This window comes from Nicotiana sylvestris, chromosome 3 (genome assembly GCF_000393655.2).
Source record: "Nicotiana sylvestris chromosome 3, ASM39365v2, whole genome shotgun sequence".
Taxonomy (NCBI): domain Eukaryota; kingdom Viridiplantae; phylum Streptophyta; class Magnoliopsida; order Solanales; family Solanaceae; genus Nicotiana; species Nicotiana sylvestris.
This window is the reverse complement of record NC_091059.1, coordinates 138,052,669-138,071,238: the sequence shown is the minus strand read 5'-3', so window position 1 is coordinate 138,071,238 and position 18,570 is coordinate 138,052,669. Positions and strand designations below refer to the sequence as shown.

Here is an 18,570-nt window from a genome sequence, read left to right as displayed (position 1 = left end):
GCAGTATAACATAGAGTCATGGCAAGCACCTGTATGTATTTTGTCTAGACCACTGAATTGACAAATCTATGGTACTGGGTCCGGGATAAATGTATCCCAAACCAACTCTCATGCAGTCACATTAAGAGTCTGGCTATGAATTCCAGCTCTCCTATCAGATTATTTGTTCCGATATAGGTTCGGTATCGGATCTCGGTATAGATTCCTTGTTTCGAAATAATGCGATGACTGTTGAGGAAAACTAATAGGCGTTTTGAGTTCAATTAGTAGTAATTTTCCTAATAAACAGCCAATTTCGTTTATCAAGTTCAAATGGGTTAGAGTTTAAAAAATAAAACTTGGAGGTCGTTAAATATAACTCAGTATATGTTGTTAGTTTGCTTGCAATCTCACTTAGCAAATTAATAAGCGTATTCACTCGATGAAGACAAAGCATGAGGTAACTTTCACCTCATAAACAATCAATCAGGTAATCAAACAAATTTAGGTTCGACAAACATAATAAAGATTCAGTCTGTATTTGTTCAAATAAGTAAGTTCGGTATCATCTTTCTTTTTTTTTTTTTTAAGAGACAAACGTAGTAGAAATGTAGTCACTGTAGGATACCCTTCTAAAATAATGAGACGAGCCTCGCCAAATAGAATGCAAATTGCGGGGCCCTCAATAAATAATCATAATAAATATTTAGAATTCAGGCTAGGCCGTTTAGTGGATCTCATGGCCTTCCCAAAAAATAATAACGCGTTAGACTCTTTAGGCGCGGCTTAATTAAATCATATTCTTAAATTCGGGTGCACATTGATGTGACCCAAATCCAAATCTCAACGAAGTCAAAATGTGTTGACGATCACGGGCGCATTGATTGTGACGTGGTTCGAGATGCATTTTCACGACGTTGCAATTCTATAAAAATAAGTGATAATGATAAAAGCGGTTTTAAGTTTAATAAAAGCACGTAAGTCATAACATGTATTTAAATCAGATATTTAGCCATTATAACAATTTAAGCGACCGTGCTAGAACCACGGGATTCGAGGGTGCCTAACACCTTCCCTCGGGTCAACAGAATTCCTTACTTAGAATTTCTGGTTCGCAGACTTCATTTGGAAAAGTCGAAAATTTCCTCGATTCGGGATTTAAGATAAACCGGTGGCTTGGGACACCAAAAGCCAAACCTTTCCCAAGTGGCGACTCTGAATTAAATAAATAATCTCATTTCGAATATTGTCACTTAAATTGGAAAAACTCCACCCGCGCATTTCTACCCTTCGGGGCGGGGCGCGCAAAAAGGAGGTGTGACATTTCTTCCATACTTTTCATAGCTCAAGGCCTTACAATAATCTTAAACTTAGGAAAAATAATTGTTGAACTTTTGTAGCTTTGTTTTAGGCGGGATTAATGAACCATCGTAATTATGGGTACGATTCCCGTAACATAGTTACGATGCCTAATTTCCAAAATTCGGGTGTGCATTTCGTGTGATCCAATTTCTATTCTTAACAGCGTTAAATAAAATGTGTCTCGGACTGCGGGTGCATTTCATGTGGCATGGTCCAAGGACGTGTTTTAGATGACGTTGAAATCTTCCTTAAAACAATTAAAAGCGGTTTAAAGCTAAAATGCACATAGGTCTAAAAGTGTTTTTAAAATCAAATAATTGAGCCAAAAATAACAGTTGAGCGACAGTGTTAGAACCACGGAACTCGAGAATGCCTAACACCTTCTCCCGGGTTAACAGAATTACTTACCCGGATTTCTGTGTTCGCGGACTGTAATACAGAGTCAAGCTTTTCCTCGATTCGGGATTCTAAAGCGGTGACTTGGGACACCATAAATTATCCCAAGTGGCGACTCTGAATTTTTAATAAATAAATCTCGTTTCGATTGTCCTTTAATTGAAAAAACTCTCTATATATACATCCCTTTACGGGGGGTTTAGGTAAAAAGGGAGGTGTGACAATGACCACCTTCTTTGCTTAAGAAGAGAGAGGATCTTTTAAAAGGTTAGGAGGACGACTACATTTGAAGAGTTATCCTCTCATTCTTAGCTTCTTTTTGGTGCATCCATGAAATTTCAGTTTGTAAAGGAAGATAGTGTGTCGTTCGTAGAGAATCACATTATGTTGTAGATTTATCTATTTTTTGATATGGTGCTTGTATATGGGAGATTTCTCATTATTAATAAAATTATTTACCCTGTAAAAAAAATGATCACCTCCTTGGTTTCTTTTTGTAGGAAAGCAGGAGATTTTCCCATTATGTACATACAGCATATGTGATATTATATACACTTAAGTCTCTAATTAATTCTATTCAATGCATATGGAAGACCAACCAGGTCATGTCTGGATTGAAGCGCCGTGCATATCAATATCTAATGAGCTGCTGCAAAGAGGCTGCGTTCTTCTCTCATTAAGACAGGTATTTACACCCATGGGTATCTAAATGAGAAAACTGCTGAGGGAATCTTACAGAAATCTAATTGTGAGCACTGATCTAAGCAAAATTTCCTAGGGCATGTCATAGCAAGCAGTAGGAACAGAAGTGTGGAGTTACAGGCAGGACCTAAACTAAGAGCAGCCAAACTTAGGTAGGGCTACATAATTACAGAGACACAACCAAACAATTGCAGAAAGCTTGACCATAGTAGTGAAGTTCTTGAGCACCTCCTGACATGATGGTTCTTGTGTATGCATATCGGCAATAGTTTGGTTTCTAACTTTATGACACCTCCTTAGCTTCTTTTTTTGTAGAAAGTAGGAGCTTTCCCATTATATGCATATAGAATTAGTGATATTATTATACACTGTTTATCAATTCCTTTGGAGGAATTTGATGACTTATGGAAGTTCAACTAATTTCTGTTTCGATTGAAGCACTGTGCATATCTAATGAGGCTGCATACTTCAACACTAACACCTGTATTTACACCGACTTCTGGGGGAAACTTATTGAAATCTACCAGTGAGCACTGATTTAAGCAACATTTCCTAGGGCAAAGCAAGCAATAGGAACAGAAGTGGAGATCACAGGCTGGACTCATACAGAGACCAGCCAAACTTAGGTAGGGATACATAATACAGTAACTCAAACTAGATTGGTGGAGAAAAAAAAATCATATTTCGTGCAAACAGGCATGATACAGTGTTCAGCTCAAATCCAAAACAAAAAGTACAAATTCCTAATAGCTGCACTAATCTTTGACTATCCAACATAGAATCCTGAAATAGTCACAAGGAAGAATGCAAACCTCAACTCTCTACTATACACAGTTTTCTTGCTCCATAGGACCTTCCAAAAACACAACCAAACAAATACAGAAACCTCACCAAAGCCACTACTTAAAAGAGTATAAACATCCCACTACCGCCCAAAAAATGAGAAGAACCCACGTTTCTTAGGCTCCTCCTCCACCATTACAGCCTCCATACTATCCTGCTCAACCAACCTCCAAGCTGCTTGCTCAAATGCCAAACCTGCCAAAGCTGGCGGCTTATTCAACACAAGAGGATAACCTCTGTTAGTACTTCTAATAACCTCCGAATCCTCAGGAATCACACCCAATAAAGGAAGCCCCAACATTTCCTGCACATCCAATACAGACATCATATCTTCCCCTTTTATCATATCCGTCCGAACCCTATTCACCATCATCTTAATATCCCTTATTCCATCACATTCCAACAATCCAGTCACTCTATCAGCATCCCTTAAGCTTGTAATATCCGGCGTCGTCACTAAAACAGCTTCATTTGCCGGAGTAATAGCTGTTATAAACCCAGCATCAATGCCAGCTGGACAATCAATGATAATGAAATCGGGTGCACCTTCGTCACGGGTTTTCAAGGCGTCCACAAGCCAAACCAAGGCTTTCCCACCAAATCCAATGGGCAATTTGGATCTGGGCTTGGAAATACATAACAATTCAAAATTGGACCAACGCTTGTCACGTACAAGGGCCTGATCGAGACGGCAATCGCCGTTGAGAACCTCGACGACGGTGTAATTGACCCGGTTTTCGAGCCCTAAAAGGAGGTCAAGGTTGCGGAGGCCGACATCGCAATCAATGGCGACTACGGAGAAGCCTAGACGAGCTAAGGAGAGGCCGATATTGGCGGTGGTAGTGGTCTTACCGACGCCGCCTTTGCCGGAGGTAATGACGACGACTCTAGGAGTTTCTCCGGCAAGCTGAGGCTTGCGGTTGTACTGGAGGATAGAATGGATGGAAGGGTAAAAGTTTCTAGAAGGTTTGGGAGGGGGAATGGGTTTTAGGGTTTTGGGGGATAGGGAATTGGGAGGGGTAAAAGAGGAAGAGTAGAGAGAGGAGGGTTTAGGGTTAGAGAGTGGCTGCAGAGATAACATTTTCGTGTGGAAGAAATGAGAGAGTATTGTATTGAGTGGAACAGAGGAAACTTCAGAAGTGGAAAAACATGTTTGATGTGCGTTGTTAGCAGAAAGGGGAAGGCGACGGCACTGGAGAGTGGCAAATGAGGTGATGACTGAAGAACGGGAAATATCTTTTGTGCAGCTAATCATAGTTTTTTTTTTCTTTTTCTTCATAATTTTGAATGAAGATGCACACGATATTAATATTAAAGTATTTTCTTCCATAAAAAAAAGTATTTCCAATGATTTTATGATGTTTCGATGGTAACGTATTTTTTAAACATTAAAAAATATATTTGTATAATTACAGCAGTAAAATTTATTAAGCGTGCACTTAAACGTGAATTAGTAACTTAGAAAGGATGATGTGTTACTCGTAGAAGTTGATTAAATTAAACTTAAATTAATAAAAGTTTGCATCATCATTGGATAACGATTAAATTTGCTATGCAAAATCCAAGTGTAATTGTTTTTTTTAGCAATAAGGATAATATCTTTGTATACGGGAAAAATCGGGCTCCTGGTGTATCCCGGTCTCCGATAAGATAAACCAAGCTCGAGACATGATGACAAGGGATCAAAATCAAGCCTAGCGTCTCATTGAGTCAGAGTCCGGGGGCATGAGACCCATCCTTGTGAGTATCGGGGTCATGATCCGGGATCGGTCCTAACCCTGAAAGGCTTCGGGGAACATTATCGGGAAATCAAGCACAACCAATAGAAGGCCGTAATATTCGCGAACGGTCGGATATCACGACGTGAATCTCGACACGTATCAATGAAGAACCAACAACCGGTTAAACAAAAGATTTTTTACCTTTTATGGAGTTGTACCTAGAGTAGGACTCCTCTGCTATATAAAATGGGGCATGATAATTTATTATACACATCTTAACACGTATTCAAAAGCAATATACTACTATTTTTATTGTTATCAAAAGCTTTTTTTCTTGTTCATCAATATTGGCCACTGTGAGCCCGGACCGAGGGCGAACGTTACACTAAGGCTGGAATCATCCCCCTCGCGTTGTTTGAATTTACTATACCTTTATTTGTTCATTCTAACTCAATTTATCATCTTATCCGATTTTGAGGGTAAACAGTTTGGCGCCCATCGTGGGGCTAAGGATAATAGTGGCAATTTGATACAAATTTCCATAGCATACCCTACTTTACACATGTTTTTAATTTCAGGTCAAAGTTTAAAATGTCGAACCCCCAATTTGCCCCTCTAAACGTGAATGCTGAATCCGGCCACCATGGTGAGAACAACAATATAGAACCCGGTAACAAGGTGCCCCCTGTCGATCTCAACGGAGTTCTAGCCGCGGAACCGATAGACGCTAGCTTGCATGTGGCCATCAATGTGAATTTGCCTACCGATCTTGAGAACAGTGTCCGCAGGTGTCACGACCCAAAATCCACTAGTCGTGATGACACCTAACCCAACCCGCTAGGTAAGCCAACTAATAATTATCCAATTCCAACAATATTTAATAAGACAATTGAGCAAAAGAAATTATCTGAATCTTATACATTTCCCAAAGACTGGTAGTACAAATCATGAGCTTCTAAGAATATAGTTTACAAAGTTGATATGGAGTAAATACATCATCTGTTTGAAAGGTACATAATAGATTTTTGTGAACCTAAGGCTACCATAAAAAAGAGGCAGGTATAGCAGGAATAGAGGTACATCTTCAAATCTAGTTCCCATCGAACACAGCAACATCGACAGCTAACATTTGCACACAAGGTGCAGAAGTGTAGTATGAGTACAATCGACCACATGTACTCAATAAGTAACAAACTTAACCATATGTTGAAAGTAGTGACGAGCTTAAATAAAGGTGAGGCCCAACACCAATAGCCAACAACAGTTCATAACAACGTAAAGCAATTAAATAAAAAAGTAACTCAGAGATAAAATGCTCAGTTTTTCATAGTTTTCTAAAAATAGCTCCGCTTTTCAAGTATATCAGTGAAAATCTAACTCTTTTATCGAAATCGTCGAAAATACGAGTAAGTTTGAAAACTGTGAGTTTTCCCAAAAATCCTTTCAACAGTAAATATGATGTTTTATTATTTCTCTCCAGATAGCAAGTGTAAGATACCTCTCGATGCTGATATGCCAATATATGTGAGAAGTCATGAATGACGTGATACCGTACAACATGAGAAAAATGCATCTCTATGCCTCTAAGTCATGTGCATGTAAATACGATGCGACTCAGTAATAAAACCATATGTATACTCTCAGAGTATTAATTCACTCAGTCCTCACAGTCACTCAGTCCTCACAGCTACTCAGTCCTCACAGTCACTCAATCCTCCCAATCACTCGGCACTCGCACTCAGTAGGTACTTGCGCTCACTAGGGGTGTGTATAGACTTTAGAGGGGCTCCTTCAGCCCAAACGCTATAACAAGCCAATCATGGCATAAATCAGTAAAACATGTTGCGGCGTGTAGCCCAATCCCATATATATCCTCACCATCAGGACCTCGGCCTTACTCAGTCATCAATCTCTCCAATTTCTCGGGCTCTCAATGTCATGAAATATGAGCCCAAAAATAATGATGTACTTTATTAATAACTAGTAACAAAGGTTGAGATATGATATGCATATGAATGTGTGTGACTGAGTATATAATGCAATGAAAAGATAGCTCAACAATATAAATGACCTCAGTGGTTCCCAACAGGATAAGCATGTAGCTTAGACATGGATTATAGCATGGATCACAGCTCCATAACTCAAGTACTTAGAAATTTCATAATTACAGGTAAGATCAGGTAACTACACAGTATCACAGAAACAACGCAGTCACAATTCACACGGTGCACGCCCACATGCCCGTCACCTAGCATGTGTGTCACCTCAATACCAATCACATATCATGAAATTCGGGGTTTCATACCCTCAACACTAAGTTTAAAAGTGTTACTTACCTCGAACAAGCCAATTCCAATACCGAGCAAGCAAACGATGTTCCAAAATTCCACCCGCGCGTACCGATCTCCGAACGGCTTGAAACTATCCAAAATCAACTCAAATACATCAAATAAAGCCCAAGAAAACAATTCCAAATGATAAAGATCGAATCCTTAATCAAAGCCTAAACCAGCCAAAAGTCACACCCGAGCTCGCGCGTCGGAACCTGACAAAACTCACAACATCTAACAACTCATTCAATTACGAGTCCAATAGTACTAGTTTCATTCAAATCCGACTCCAAATCGATATTCAAAACTCAAAAAATCTCTTTATAAAACTTTAGGCTAAAACCCCCAATTTCTCTTTAAATTCATCAACAATTGCTAAAAATGAAGATGGATTCATGAAATGTAATTTGAGTGTAGAATACTTACCCCAATCCTTGTGATGAAAATTACTCCAAAATCACTCCATTCTGAGGTCCATAGCTCAAAATATGATAAAATGACCAACCCTCGAACTTATAACATTCTGCCCAGTGATTTTGCATTTGCGGACAATTCATCGCATCTGCGACCACCGCTTTTGTGGTAAAACTTTGCTTCTGCAAAAACAACCTGACCCAATAATCCTTCACATTTGCGGTCTTTAAGCCGCTTCTGCGATCACACTTCTACACACTTGAACCGCATCTGCGGTTGCGCAAGTGCGTTGAAGCACCCGCACCTGCGATCCTCACACCCAGCTCCCCTTCACGCTTCTGCGATGACACTGCTACTTTTGTGGCTCTGCACCTGCGCCCAACACTCCGAAGGTGCGATCACACCAGAACCAGAAATCTTCAGCAATGCAACATGAAATGAAAATGATCTAAACCTCATTTGATACTCACCCGAGCCATTCGGGACCCCGTCCAAATATTCCGACAAGTCCCATAACATAACATGAACCTACTCGTGGCTTCACAACATACATTACAACGTTGAAACGACAAATCACACCTCAATTCAAAATCATTGAAATTTGAAACTTCAAACTTCCCAACCGATGTCGAAACCTATCAAATCACGTCCGGTTGACCTCAAATTTTGTACACAAGTCCCAAATGATATAATAGAGCTATTCCAAGTCCCGGAACCAAAATCTGAATCTAATATCAAAAAGTTCACTCCCGGTCAAACTTTTCAAAAATCCAACTTTTCTCCATTTCAATCCAAATTCAACTATGGACTTTCGAATCATAATCCGAATGCGCTTCTAGGTCTAAAATTACCCAATGGAGCTAACAGAACCATAAAAACTCCAATCTGAGTTCAAATATTGAAAAGTCAAAACTTGGTCAACTCTTCCGATTTAAAGCTTCCTAGTTGAGAATCATTCTTCCAAATCAAATCCGAATAACCTGAAAACCAAAACCGATGATTCACGCAAGTCATAATACATCATACGGAGCTACTCAAGCCCGTAACTACCGAGCAAAGTGCAAATACTCAAAACGACTGGTCGGGTCGTTACATTCTCCCCCACTTAAACATACGTTCGTCCTCGAACGTGCCCAGAGTTGTTCTCAAAGCCATCAAACCGCCGTGTAACCTTACCATGTACACACCCGGGGGTGATCCTACGTCACCCTATCCCATATAGGTCTGATAACACAACATAACTGAAATTTCATAGTTCAACCTAGCCCATAAACCTTAGAATCCAATTTCCAACATCCAAAATTTCCTATAAGATCAGAATCTCGCATCTACACACTGTATAAGTCTGAACAAGCTGTATCAAGCAATATCCATAACCCAAGATGTAATCACATGATATACCGCATAACTCAAAATACTCATAGCAAAATCTCCAATCACACTAGATGCCCAAAATAACCCAATTCGAGTAATAAACCTCATGTCAAACAAAACCTCGTTCTAAAACCTTCGTACTCTGTCAATGATGAAAGAAACATGCAGAACTCATAACCATTCATCAGATCAACAAGCCGTGAAGCTCCCTCTTCTTCGACAAGACCTATAGCAAATTTCTAAGCCGATTAATGACATTATCCTTCTAAATATACTGCAAACAAATCCGATAGCACCTATTCTAGGTCCAGAAACATCAACTTGACAAATACAACCGCCCTACTGATAGGCCACACCAATACAACCTTAAACCACAAACCATGCAATCCGTGCACCAATATGCAACAATTCAAGTGTACTCAAACATGGAAAATGACTTAAACGAAAGAACCGTCCCGCAAGCTCAACAAGTACCGCCACGACGAAATGCTAAAAACTCATCACACACTTTAGAACTATAACACACGAATCTAACACAAGGATCATTTATCAACATAACTCCGCTGCAATGTGTGACCCCATCCAATCACTAGTCCATATGAAATACCCCAGCCACCATGCTCAAAATTAATAACCACGCACAATTCGATATCAAGAACCTCATGTGCATGGCATTAATCATACAGAAGCAAATAACACAGTATACCACAATCCGGAAAGACCATAAGTAAGGCGCAATCAACCATTCAACACCCTAATACCCATATCACTCAAATTCCACCATAAGGCCCAAATAGAACTGCACCATGTGTGTATATAACCAATGAATCACAACCCTTCATAGCACAGAAGAGTAACTCATAGAACATATTAGAACACAAATAAGCTCAATATAACTGAATGACACATCCCTCAACCATAGCAGTACAGAGTCAACCAATCTGACCCGGTTTGGACTACACATCCTCATTGGGCCTACAAATGGCCCCAAATCAACTCTGGTCATCCACAAATAGATAAATAACCCAATGATAGTCCATAATGACTGAATGGTAACACATAGTCCACAATGATTGAATCATAACACATACCATCATTTGGCTAGCTTTAGCCACATCTTCATAGTCCACAACCATGAAACAACCTGCTTCAGAGAACTCTCGTCCTCCAAATCCATAGAACACACAAATTACCATATTTGTTCAACCTCCACTACTTGAATGTCTTCATATCTCTCATACACGATCATCCCACGAGGAATGCTTCTATAATTCTTCCGTGCCACACAGTAAAATTTTAATATTAGCAGTCGATCAACCAAGAGGGTGCCGCAATACCAATGAAGTATCCATAAATCAAAACACAGTGCCCCTTCTGAAATGTACACTCTTATCAAGAAATACCAAATAGAAATATCATTTATCTAGTCATTTGAAACTGCCTATGCTGCCTAAGAATTCAAGACCTTCCTTTCAAAACCGAATCGTGACCTTGCACATTCAAATCTCAATCCTACACAACACACCATACCTATTATGCCATCATATGAAAAGTACATAAATCTCAAAATCAACTCTAAGTCACAAGTAGAATACATATTCAATTAGCCAGGAACCTTCGATTTGATCTCATCTAAGAGAAAATCACAATACGCATCATAAACATGCTCCACACAACAGTAGGAAATATACACCTCGAGTCGTGGTAGAAACCATTGAGAACTCTTAGGATTCCACTAGCACATAGTCTAGCCATCAAGACTGAATCTCTCTAACTCAACCAAGCCACGCAGGTCACCAAACCCAAGATTATTACCACAAAACACCTGTAAAGACTCACCACATCATAAATACCTAAAGAATCGATCATATCCGTTACTGTGTTGATCCAACCTGCTACCAAGTTATCCTATTTCTCTGAGTTCCTTACGAATTACCCTCAAGCTGACACTTCTCCTTGCCAAAACACCACGATCCTTACCCAAAACTTACCATAAGAGGTCATAACATAAAACCACACACCCTAAAGTCCATAAGCCGTTGTATTCTCTCTTAAGAACCCCAAAAGTACCACAACCGAGATACCCCACTCTGAAGAAACCCCTGCGAGTTTAAATTCATTTCCTTCACCTTCCTAATACCGAAGTGTAAAATCCATAATGACATGGAATTATCACGAGTTTCGATACACCCAAATGTAAATCTCAAGTTCTAGCCATATGCAAATCCGAAAACTCTCAATTGCTACATATCAATCTTGAACCCATTAGAACCTTCTCGAGAGTCTCCTACTCTATTCAAATCTCAATTGCACTGCCCAAATGGGCCGAACGACTTGTGCCCCATTAGCATGACAATACCCAAAAATATAACCCCACCTTAACGCAACCAAGCAAATTCCTACTCCATGCACACTACATCCTTCACGAATAACCACTCAATCATTTCATAATTCCCATATACCCATAGAGTGTAATACAACCCGTATCCGGAAATTCCCTTACTCGAGTCATCCTCGAACTCAACCTTTGTAAGTCATAACTGATTCACAAGTATACCTCAAACTGAAACCATTACAACACATAACCGTGCAATCAACTCATTGATAGTGGACTCCCCCACTTGGCTAAAAGCCATGGAATAAAACATCTTATAACCTGGAATAACCATACCCCATTACTGCCATAATATCGTAGTGAGATTTAACTAAATCCTTCATATGCTCATGTAACACCAACAATCAAATACCTCAAATTATCTACAAATCACGCATTCACCCTTGTAACAGTCAAGCCAACTTCTACAAGCAATCCAAACTCAAATTGCAACACATATAATTTACTGGTAAAAGAGAACTCTCTACAAAACAACATAGGGATCACATAACCTCATGACACCCCGCAGGAGATAACCCACCTGCCTTGCCTCAAACTGACATATTTATATACCCTTCCACGGTCATAATTACTACGCAATCACTTAATCTTCCTAATTTTGAACTTATCAACAAGACATGAGAATCTAATTCGTTACGTAATTAACAAACATGAAAGATCTTTCAACACACTGATAACCCGAGACTGTACGTCAAATCAAGACAGAAATCAAGCACCAATTACATCTCAACCAAACTCTTATCGTCACATTCAAACAACCTAAACACTTCCCGCAGTCACATCATACTCGTTACATAGCCATCCAACCACTCATCGAGCCACAAATTCCACTAATAGGGACGCTATCGGACTTATAAGTCCAAAAGCACGTGCTCATACAATCAAAATCTCTATGCTCAATCTATAGTCAAAACTCGGCCTCAAGTCCTCCAGACTGGCCCATCAATAGCACATTGAAATCACATCTCGCACCTCATCCATGGAATCACAAGTCGTCGATGCGCAACTGATACCGAGTGTTCATGTGTGCATACGAATGTGTGGAAGGAATTCAAAGAGTTATGCTTCAAGCTGAATCAATGTCGCACGATAAAGAAAGAAAGAGGGGAAGTATATCCTAAATGTCTTGTAGCCTCTCAAAGATAGGTATAGACATCATCATACTGATCCGCAAGACTCTACTAGACACTTGCTCATGACTTGTAGAACCTATGAACCTAGAGCTTTGATACTAATATGTCACGACCCAACATCCACTAGTCATGATGGCACATAACCCAAACCTCTAGGTAAGCCAACTAATAACTATCCAATTCCAACAATATTTAATAAGACAATTGAGCAAAAGAAATTATCTGAATCTTATAAATTTCCTAAGGACTAGTAGTACAAATCACGAGCTTCTAAGAATAGAGTTTACAAAGCTGATATGAAATAAATACATCATCTGTTTGAAAGGCACATAACAGATTTTTGTGAATCTAAGGTTACCATGAACAAGAGGCAACTACAGCAGGAACGTAAGTACATCTTTAAATCCAACTCCCATCGAACACAACAACATTAGCAGCCAACATTTGTACACAAGGTGCAGAATTGTAGTATGAGTACAACCGACCCCATGTACTCAATAAATAACAAACATAGCCATAGGTTGAAAGTTATGATGAGCTTAAACAAAGGTGGGGGCCAACACCAATAGCCAACAACAGTTCATAACAACGTAAAGCAAATAAATAAAGAAGTAACCCAGAGATAAAATGCTTAGTTTTTTCATAGTTTTTCAAAAATAGCTCCGCTTTTCAAGTATATCAGTGAAAACCCAATTCTTTTACCGAAATCGTCGAAAATACAAATAAGTTTGAAAACTATGAGTTTTCCCATAAATCCTTTCAAAAATTAAATATGATATTTCTTTTTTTTTTCTCCAGATAGTAAGTGTAAGATACCTCTCGATGCCATATGTCAATATATATAAGAAGTCATGAATGATGTGATACCATACAACATGAGAAAAATGTATCTCTTTGCATGTAAGTCATGTGCATATCAAATGCGATGCGACTCAGTCACTTAGCCCTCACAGCCACTCAGTCCTCACATCCACTTAGTCTTCACAATCACTTAGTCCTCCCAATCAATCGACACTCATACTCAGAAGGTACATGCGCTCACTAGGGGTGTGTACAAACTCTGGAGGGGCTCCTTCAGCCCAAGCTCTATAACTAGCCAATCATAGAATAAATCAATAAAACATGTTGCGGTGTGTAGCCCGATCCCATATATATCCTTACCATCAGGCCCTCGACCTCACTCAGTCATCAATCTCTCTAGTCTCTCAGGCTCTTAACATGAAATATCAACCCAAAAATAATGATGTACTGTATCAATAAATAGTAACAGAGACTGAGATATGATATGCATATGAATGTGTATGACTGAGTATATAATGCAATGAAAGTAGATAGCTCAACAACAGAAATGACCTCAATGGTTCCCAACAGGATAAGCATGTAGCCTAGATATGTATTCTAGCATGGATCACAGTTCCATAGCTGAAGTACTTAGAAATTTCATGGTTGCAGGAAAGATCAGGTAACTACACAGTACCATAGAAACAACAGAGTCACAATTCACACGGTGCACGCCCACACGCCTGCCATCTAGCATGTGCATCAGCTCAATACCAATCACATATAACGAAATTCGGGGTTTCACACCCTCAACACTAAGTTTAAAAGTGTTACTTACCTCGAACAAGTTAATTCTAATACAAAGCAAGCCAAGCGATGCTCCAAAATGCCATCTCGCGCATACCGACCTTCGAACGACTCGAAACTAGCCAAAAGCAACTCAAATACATCAAATAAAGCCCAAGGAAACAATTCCAAAAGATAAAGATCTAATCTTTAATCAAAGCCCAAAACCAGCCAAAAGTCACACCTGGGCCTGCACCTCGTAACTCGACAAAACTCACAAAATTTGACAACGCAGTCAATTACGAGTCCAACCATACTAGTTTCACTCAAATCCGACTCCGAATCGATGTACAAAACTTAAAAATTCACTTTTTGAAACTTTAGGCTAAAATCCCCAATTTCTCTTTAAATTCATCAACCAATTGCTAAAAATGAAGGTGGATTCATGCAATGTAATCAAAACTGAGTGTAGAATAGTTACCCCAATCCTTGTTATAAAAATTGCTCAAAAAATCGCTCCATTCCGAGGTCCATAGCTCAAAATGTGATAAAAATGACCAATCCTCGAACTTATAACATCCTGCCCAGCGATTTCGCATTTGCGGACAATTCATTGTATCTACGACCACCACTTTTATGGTTAAACTTTGCTTATGTGAAAACAGCCTGAACCAGCAATCCCTCGCACCTGCGGTCTTTAAGCCGCTTCCGCAATCGCGCTTCTGCATAGTTGAACCACACATGCGGTTGCGCAGGTGCGTCTAAGCACACGCACATACGATCCTCACGCCCAATTCCTCTTTATGCTTCTGCAATGACACTGCCACTTTTGCGGATCCGCACCTGCCCCAATATTCCGCATGTGCGGTCACACCAGAACTAGAAATCTTCAGCAATGCAACATGAAATAAAAATGATACTAACCTCGTCCGATACTCACCCGAGCCATTCGGGACCTCGTCTAGATATTCCGACAAGTCCCATAAAATAACACGGACCTAGTCGAGGCTTCACAACAAACATAGCAATGTCGGAACGGCGAATCACACCTCAATTCAAAATCAATGAACTTTGAAACTTTAAACTTAACAACCGATGCTGAAACCTATCAAATCACGTTTGATTAATCTCAAATTTTGCACACAAGTCCCAAATGACATAACAGAGCTATTCCAATTCCCAGAACCAAAATCCGAATCCGATATAAAAAAGTCCACTCCCAATCAAACTTTTCAAAAATCTAACTTTTTACCATTTCAAGCCAAATTCAACTACAGAGCTCCGAATCACAATTCGGACGCGCTCCTAAGTCTAAAATCACCCAACAGAGCTAATGGAATCATCAAGACTCCAGTTCAAGGTCAAATACTGAAAATTCAAACTTGGTCAACTCTTCCGATTTAAAGCTTCCTAGTTGAGAATCATTCTTCGAAATCAATTTCGAATAACCTGAAAGTCAAAACTGATAATTCACGCAAGTTATAATATATCATACGGAGCTACTCAAGTCCGTAAACTACCAAGCAAAGTGCAAATGCTCAAAATGACTGGTCGGGTCGTTATAGTAGGGAAGTTTGATCGATTGCCCAAATTACGCATGACAGTGAAGATGATGGGATCAACTTGTAGGTGATCTTCAAAATGCTATAGGCTCAACAGGTAGCGATAGCCCAACTGCAGAACCAAAGCCGCGCCATGAGCAAAATTGAGCCTGAGCCGTGCTAGGAAATCACCCACAGAAATGGACCGTTCACGGAGAGGCCGAATGAAAATGAACTGGGGACTAACCCATTGATCATAAAGATGCTCGAGGAGCTGACAAAACGGGTAGAATAGGGAGAAAAGAAAATTGAAGCCAATGACAAAAAGGTGGAAACCTGCAATTCCAGGGTCGACCAATTCCCAGGAGCACCACCGATATTAAAGGGCCTAGATTCCAAGAAGCTTGTGCAAAAACCTTTTCCTCCGAGCGCAGCTCCGAAACCAATCCCTAAGAAGTTCTGCATGCCCGATATTTTTAAATACAACAGAACAACTGACCAAAAATGAGCGTGTGACCTCCTACACGATGATGAGATCGAGTTCGGTCCTGCTTAAAAAGTTTGGAGAAACTCTATCAAAGAGAGTTGTGATATGGTATCACAACCTACCCCCTAATTTTATTGACTCATTTGCTATGCTTGTAGATTTCTTCGTGAAAGCACACTCGGGGCCATCAAGGTCGAGACTAGGAAGTCAGACCTTTTCAAAGTGAAACGGAGAGATAATGAGATGCTCAGAGAATTTTTGTCCTGATTTCAAATGGTACGGTTGGACCTACCTCCGATTGCGGACGATTGGGTCATTCAGGCTTTCACCCAAGGACTCAATATTTGAAGCTCATTGGCTTCACAATAGTTGAAACAAAATCTGATAGAATATCCGGTTGTTACTTGAGCCGACGTACATAATCGGTATCAATTAAAAATTAGGGTCAAAGATGATCAGCTTGGGGCCCCCTCTGGGTCCATTTATGCCGTTAAAGTTGTCGACAGAGTCAAGAGAGACATTGACCGTGAACCAAGATCAAATAGGGATCAATATCAGCCATACAATGGAGACCGAAGAGGTAATAGGTTTGGGATAAACCCCGCGATAAGTGAAAGGAGAAGCGATCGTGGTCAAAACAACGGGGGACTCATGAGCAAAAACAGTTTCGACAGGCCCGTCGGGCCTTAAGAAGCGCCAAGGTTATCGGAGAAAAACCTTTAACATCAATATTGTTGCCATCATATCTGACATCGGACACATCAAAGATACCAAGTGGCCTCGACCTCTATAGTCCGATCCAGCCCAAAGGGATCCTAACCTAATGTGCAAATATCATGGCACTCACGGCCACAAAATAGAAGATTGCTGACAATTAAGAGAGGAAGTAGCCTGGCTATTCAACAAAGGACATCTCCGAGAGTTCTTAAGCGATCGAGCCAAAAACCATTTCAGGAATAGAGATTCTAGTAAGAAGATCGAGTTGGAGGAACCTCAACACATCATTAACATGATCATCGGTGGGGTCGACGTTCCCCAGAGGCCGATGTTAAAGAGCACCAAAAAATCCATCACAAGGGAAAAATGGACTCGAGATTACGTGCTAGAGGGAACCTTGTGTTTCAACAAGGAGGACATTGAAGGCATCGTGCAGCCCCACAATGATGCATTGGTAATATCTGTACTCATAAATAAATTTTGAGTTAAGCGTGTGTTAATTGTTCCAGGTAGCTCGGCCAATATCATCAGATCGAGGGTCGTGGAGCAGCTCGGTCTACAAGATCAAATCATTCCTACAGTCAGAGTTCTAAATGGATTCAATATGGCATGTGAGACCACTAAAGGGGAGATAACATTACTAGTGAACACCGCTGGAACCATTCAAGAAACCATGTTCTATGTGATCGAAGGAGATATGAGGTACAATGCTCTGTTTGGGAGACTGTGGATTCCCAATTTGAGGGCAGTACCCTCGACGTTGCACCAGGTGTTGAAATTCCCAACGCCAGGATGGATAAAAATAATTTACTAAAAACAACCGGCCACAACGGAGATATTCACGATCGAAGAGGTGATCCTGATATTCGCACTTTCAACACCAAAGGATCTAGGTTCGGTTGCCAAGGAAGAAACCAAATAGCAATTATCGACACCGGCCCCGACCCAATTGGAGAGGCAGAGGACGGGTGAAGACGACGACTACGGGTTCCCAGGTCTTTCATAGTCCTCAATGATTCCGACGCCACCAAATCAACAGTCAAAGAACTGAAGCAAGTCATATTGATCGAGCACTTGCCCGATCATAAGGTATACCTGGGCACGGGGTTAAGTCCCGAGCTCAAGAAAAAACTCATTAAATTCCTTATAGCTAACATACATTGTTTCGATTGGTCCCACCTTGATATGATAAGGATCCCGCTGAAAATAACCACTCACAAGCTGAGCCTAAACCTGAAGTTCCATTTGATCAAATAGAAAAGTGGCCTCAGTCTGAAGTCAAGCATGAATTCATCAAAGACGAGGTATCTAAACTCCTTAAAATAGGGTCCATTCGAGAAGTTAAGTACCTGGATTGGTTAGCAAACATAGTGGTAGTCTCTAAAAAGGGGAACATATTAAGAATGTGTGTAGATTATAAAGATTTGAATAAGTCATGTCCCAAGGACTCTTTCCCTTTGCCTAAAATCGATCGCATGATCTATCGACGACCGGCCACGATATCCTCGGTTTTCTCAATGCCTATTCCGGGTACAACCAAATTTGGATGGACCCGGGCGATCAGGAAAAACATCCTTCATCACTAAGTGTGGCACCTACTGCTATAACGT

At 40.2% G+C, this 18,570-nt stretch overlaps 1 protein-coding gene across 1 annotated transcript; it reads right to left on the bottom strand.

Annotated features, from left to right (window-relative positions):
- Positions 1-3,098: 3,098 nt before the first annotated feature.
- LOC104231295 (septum site-determining protein minD homolog, chloroplastic) lies at positions 3,099-4,569 on the bottom strand. The gene has a single exon (XM_009784264.2). The coding sequence runs from the start codon at positions 4,559-4,561 to the stop codon at positions 3,365-3,367; it is 1,197 nt and encodes a 398-aa protein (XP_009782566.2). The 5' UTR covers positions 4,562-4,569; the 3' UTR covers positions 3,099-3,364.
- Between the last annotated feature and the right edge of the window lie 14,001 nt (positions 4,570-18,570).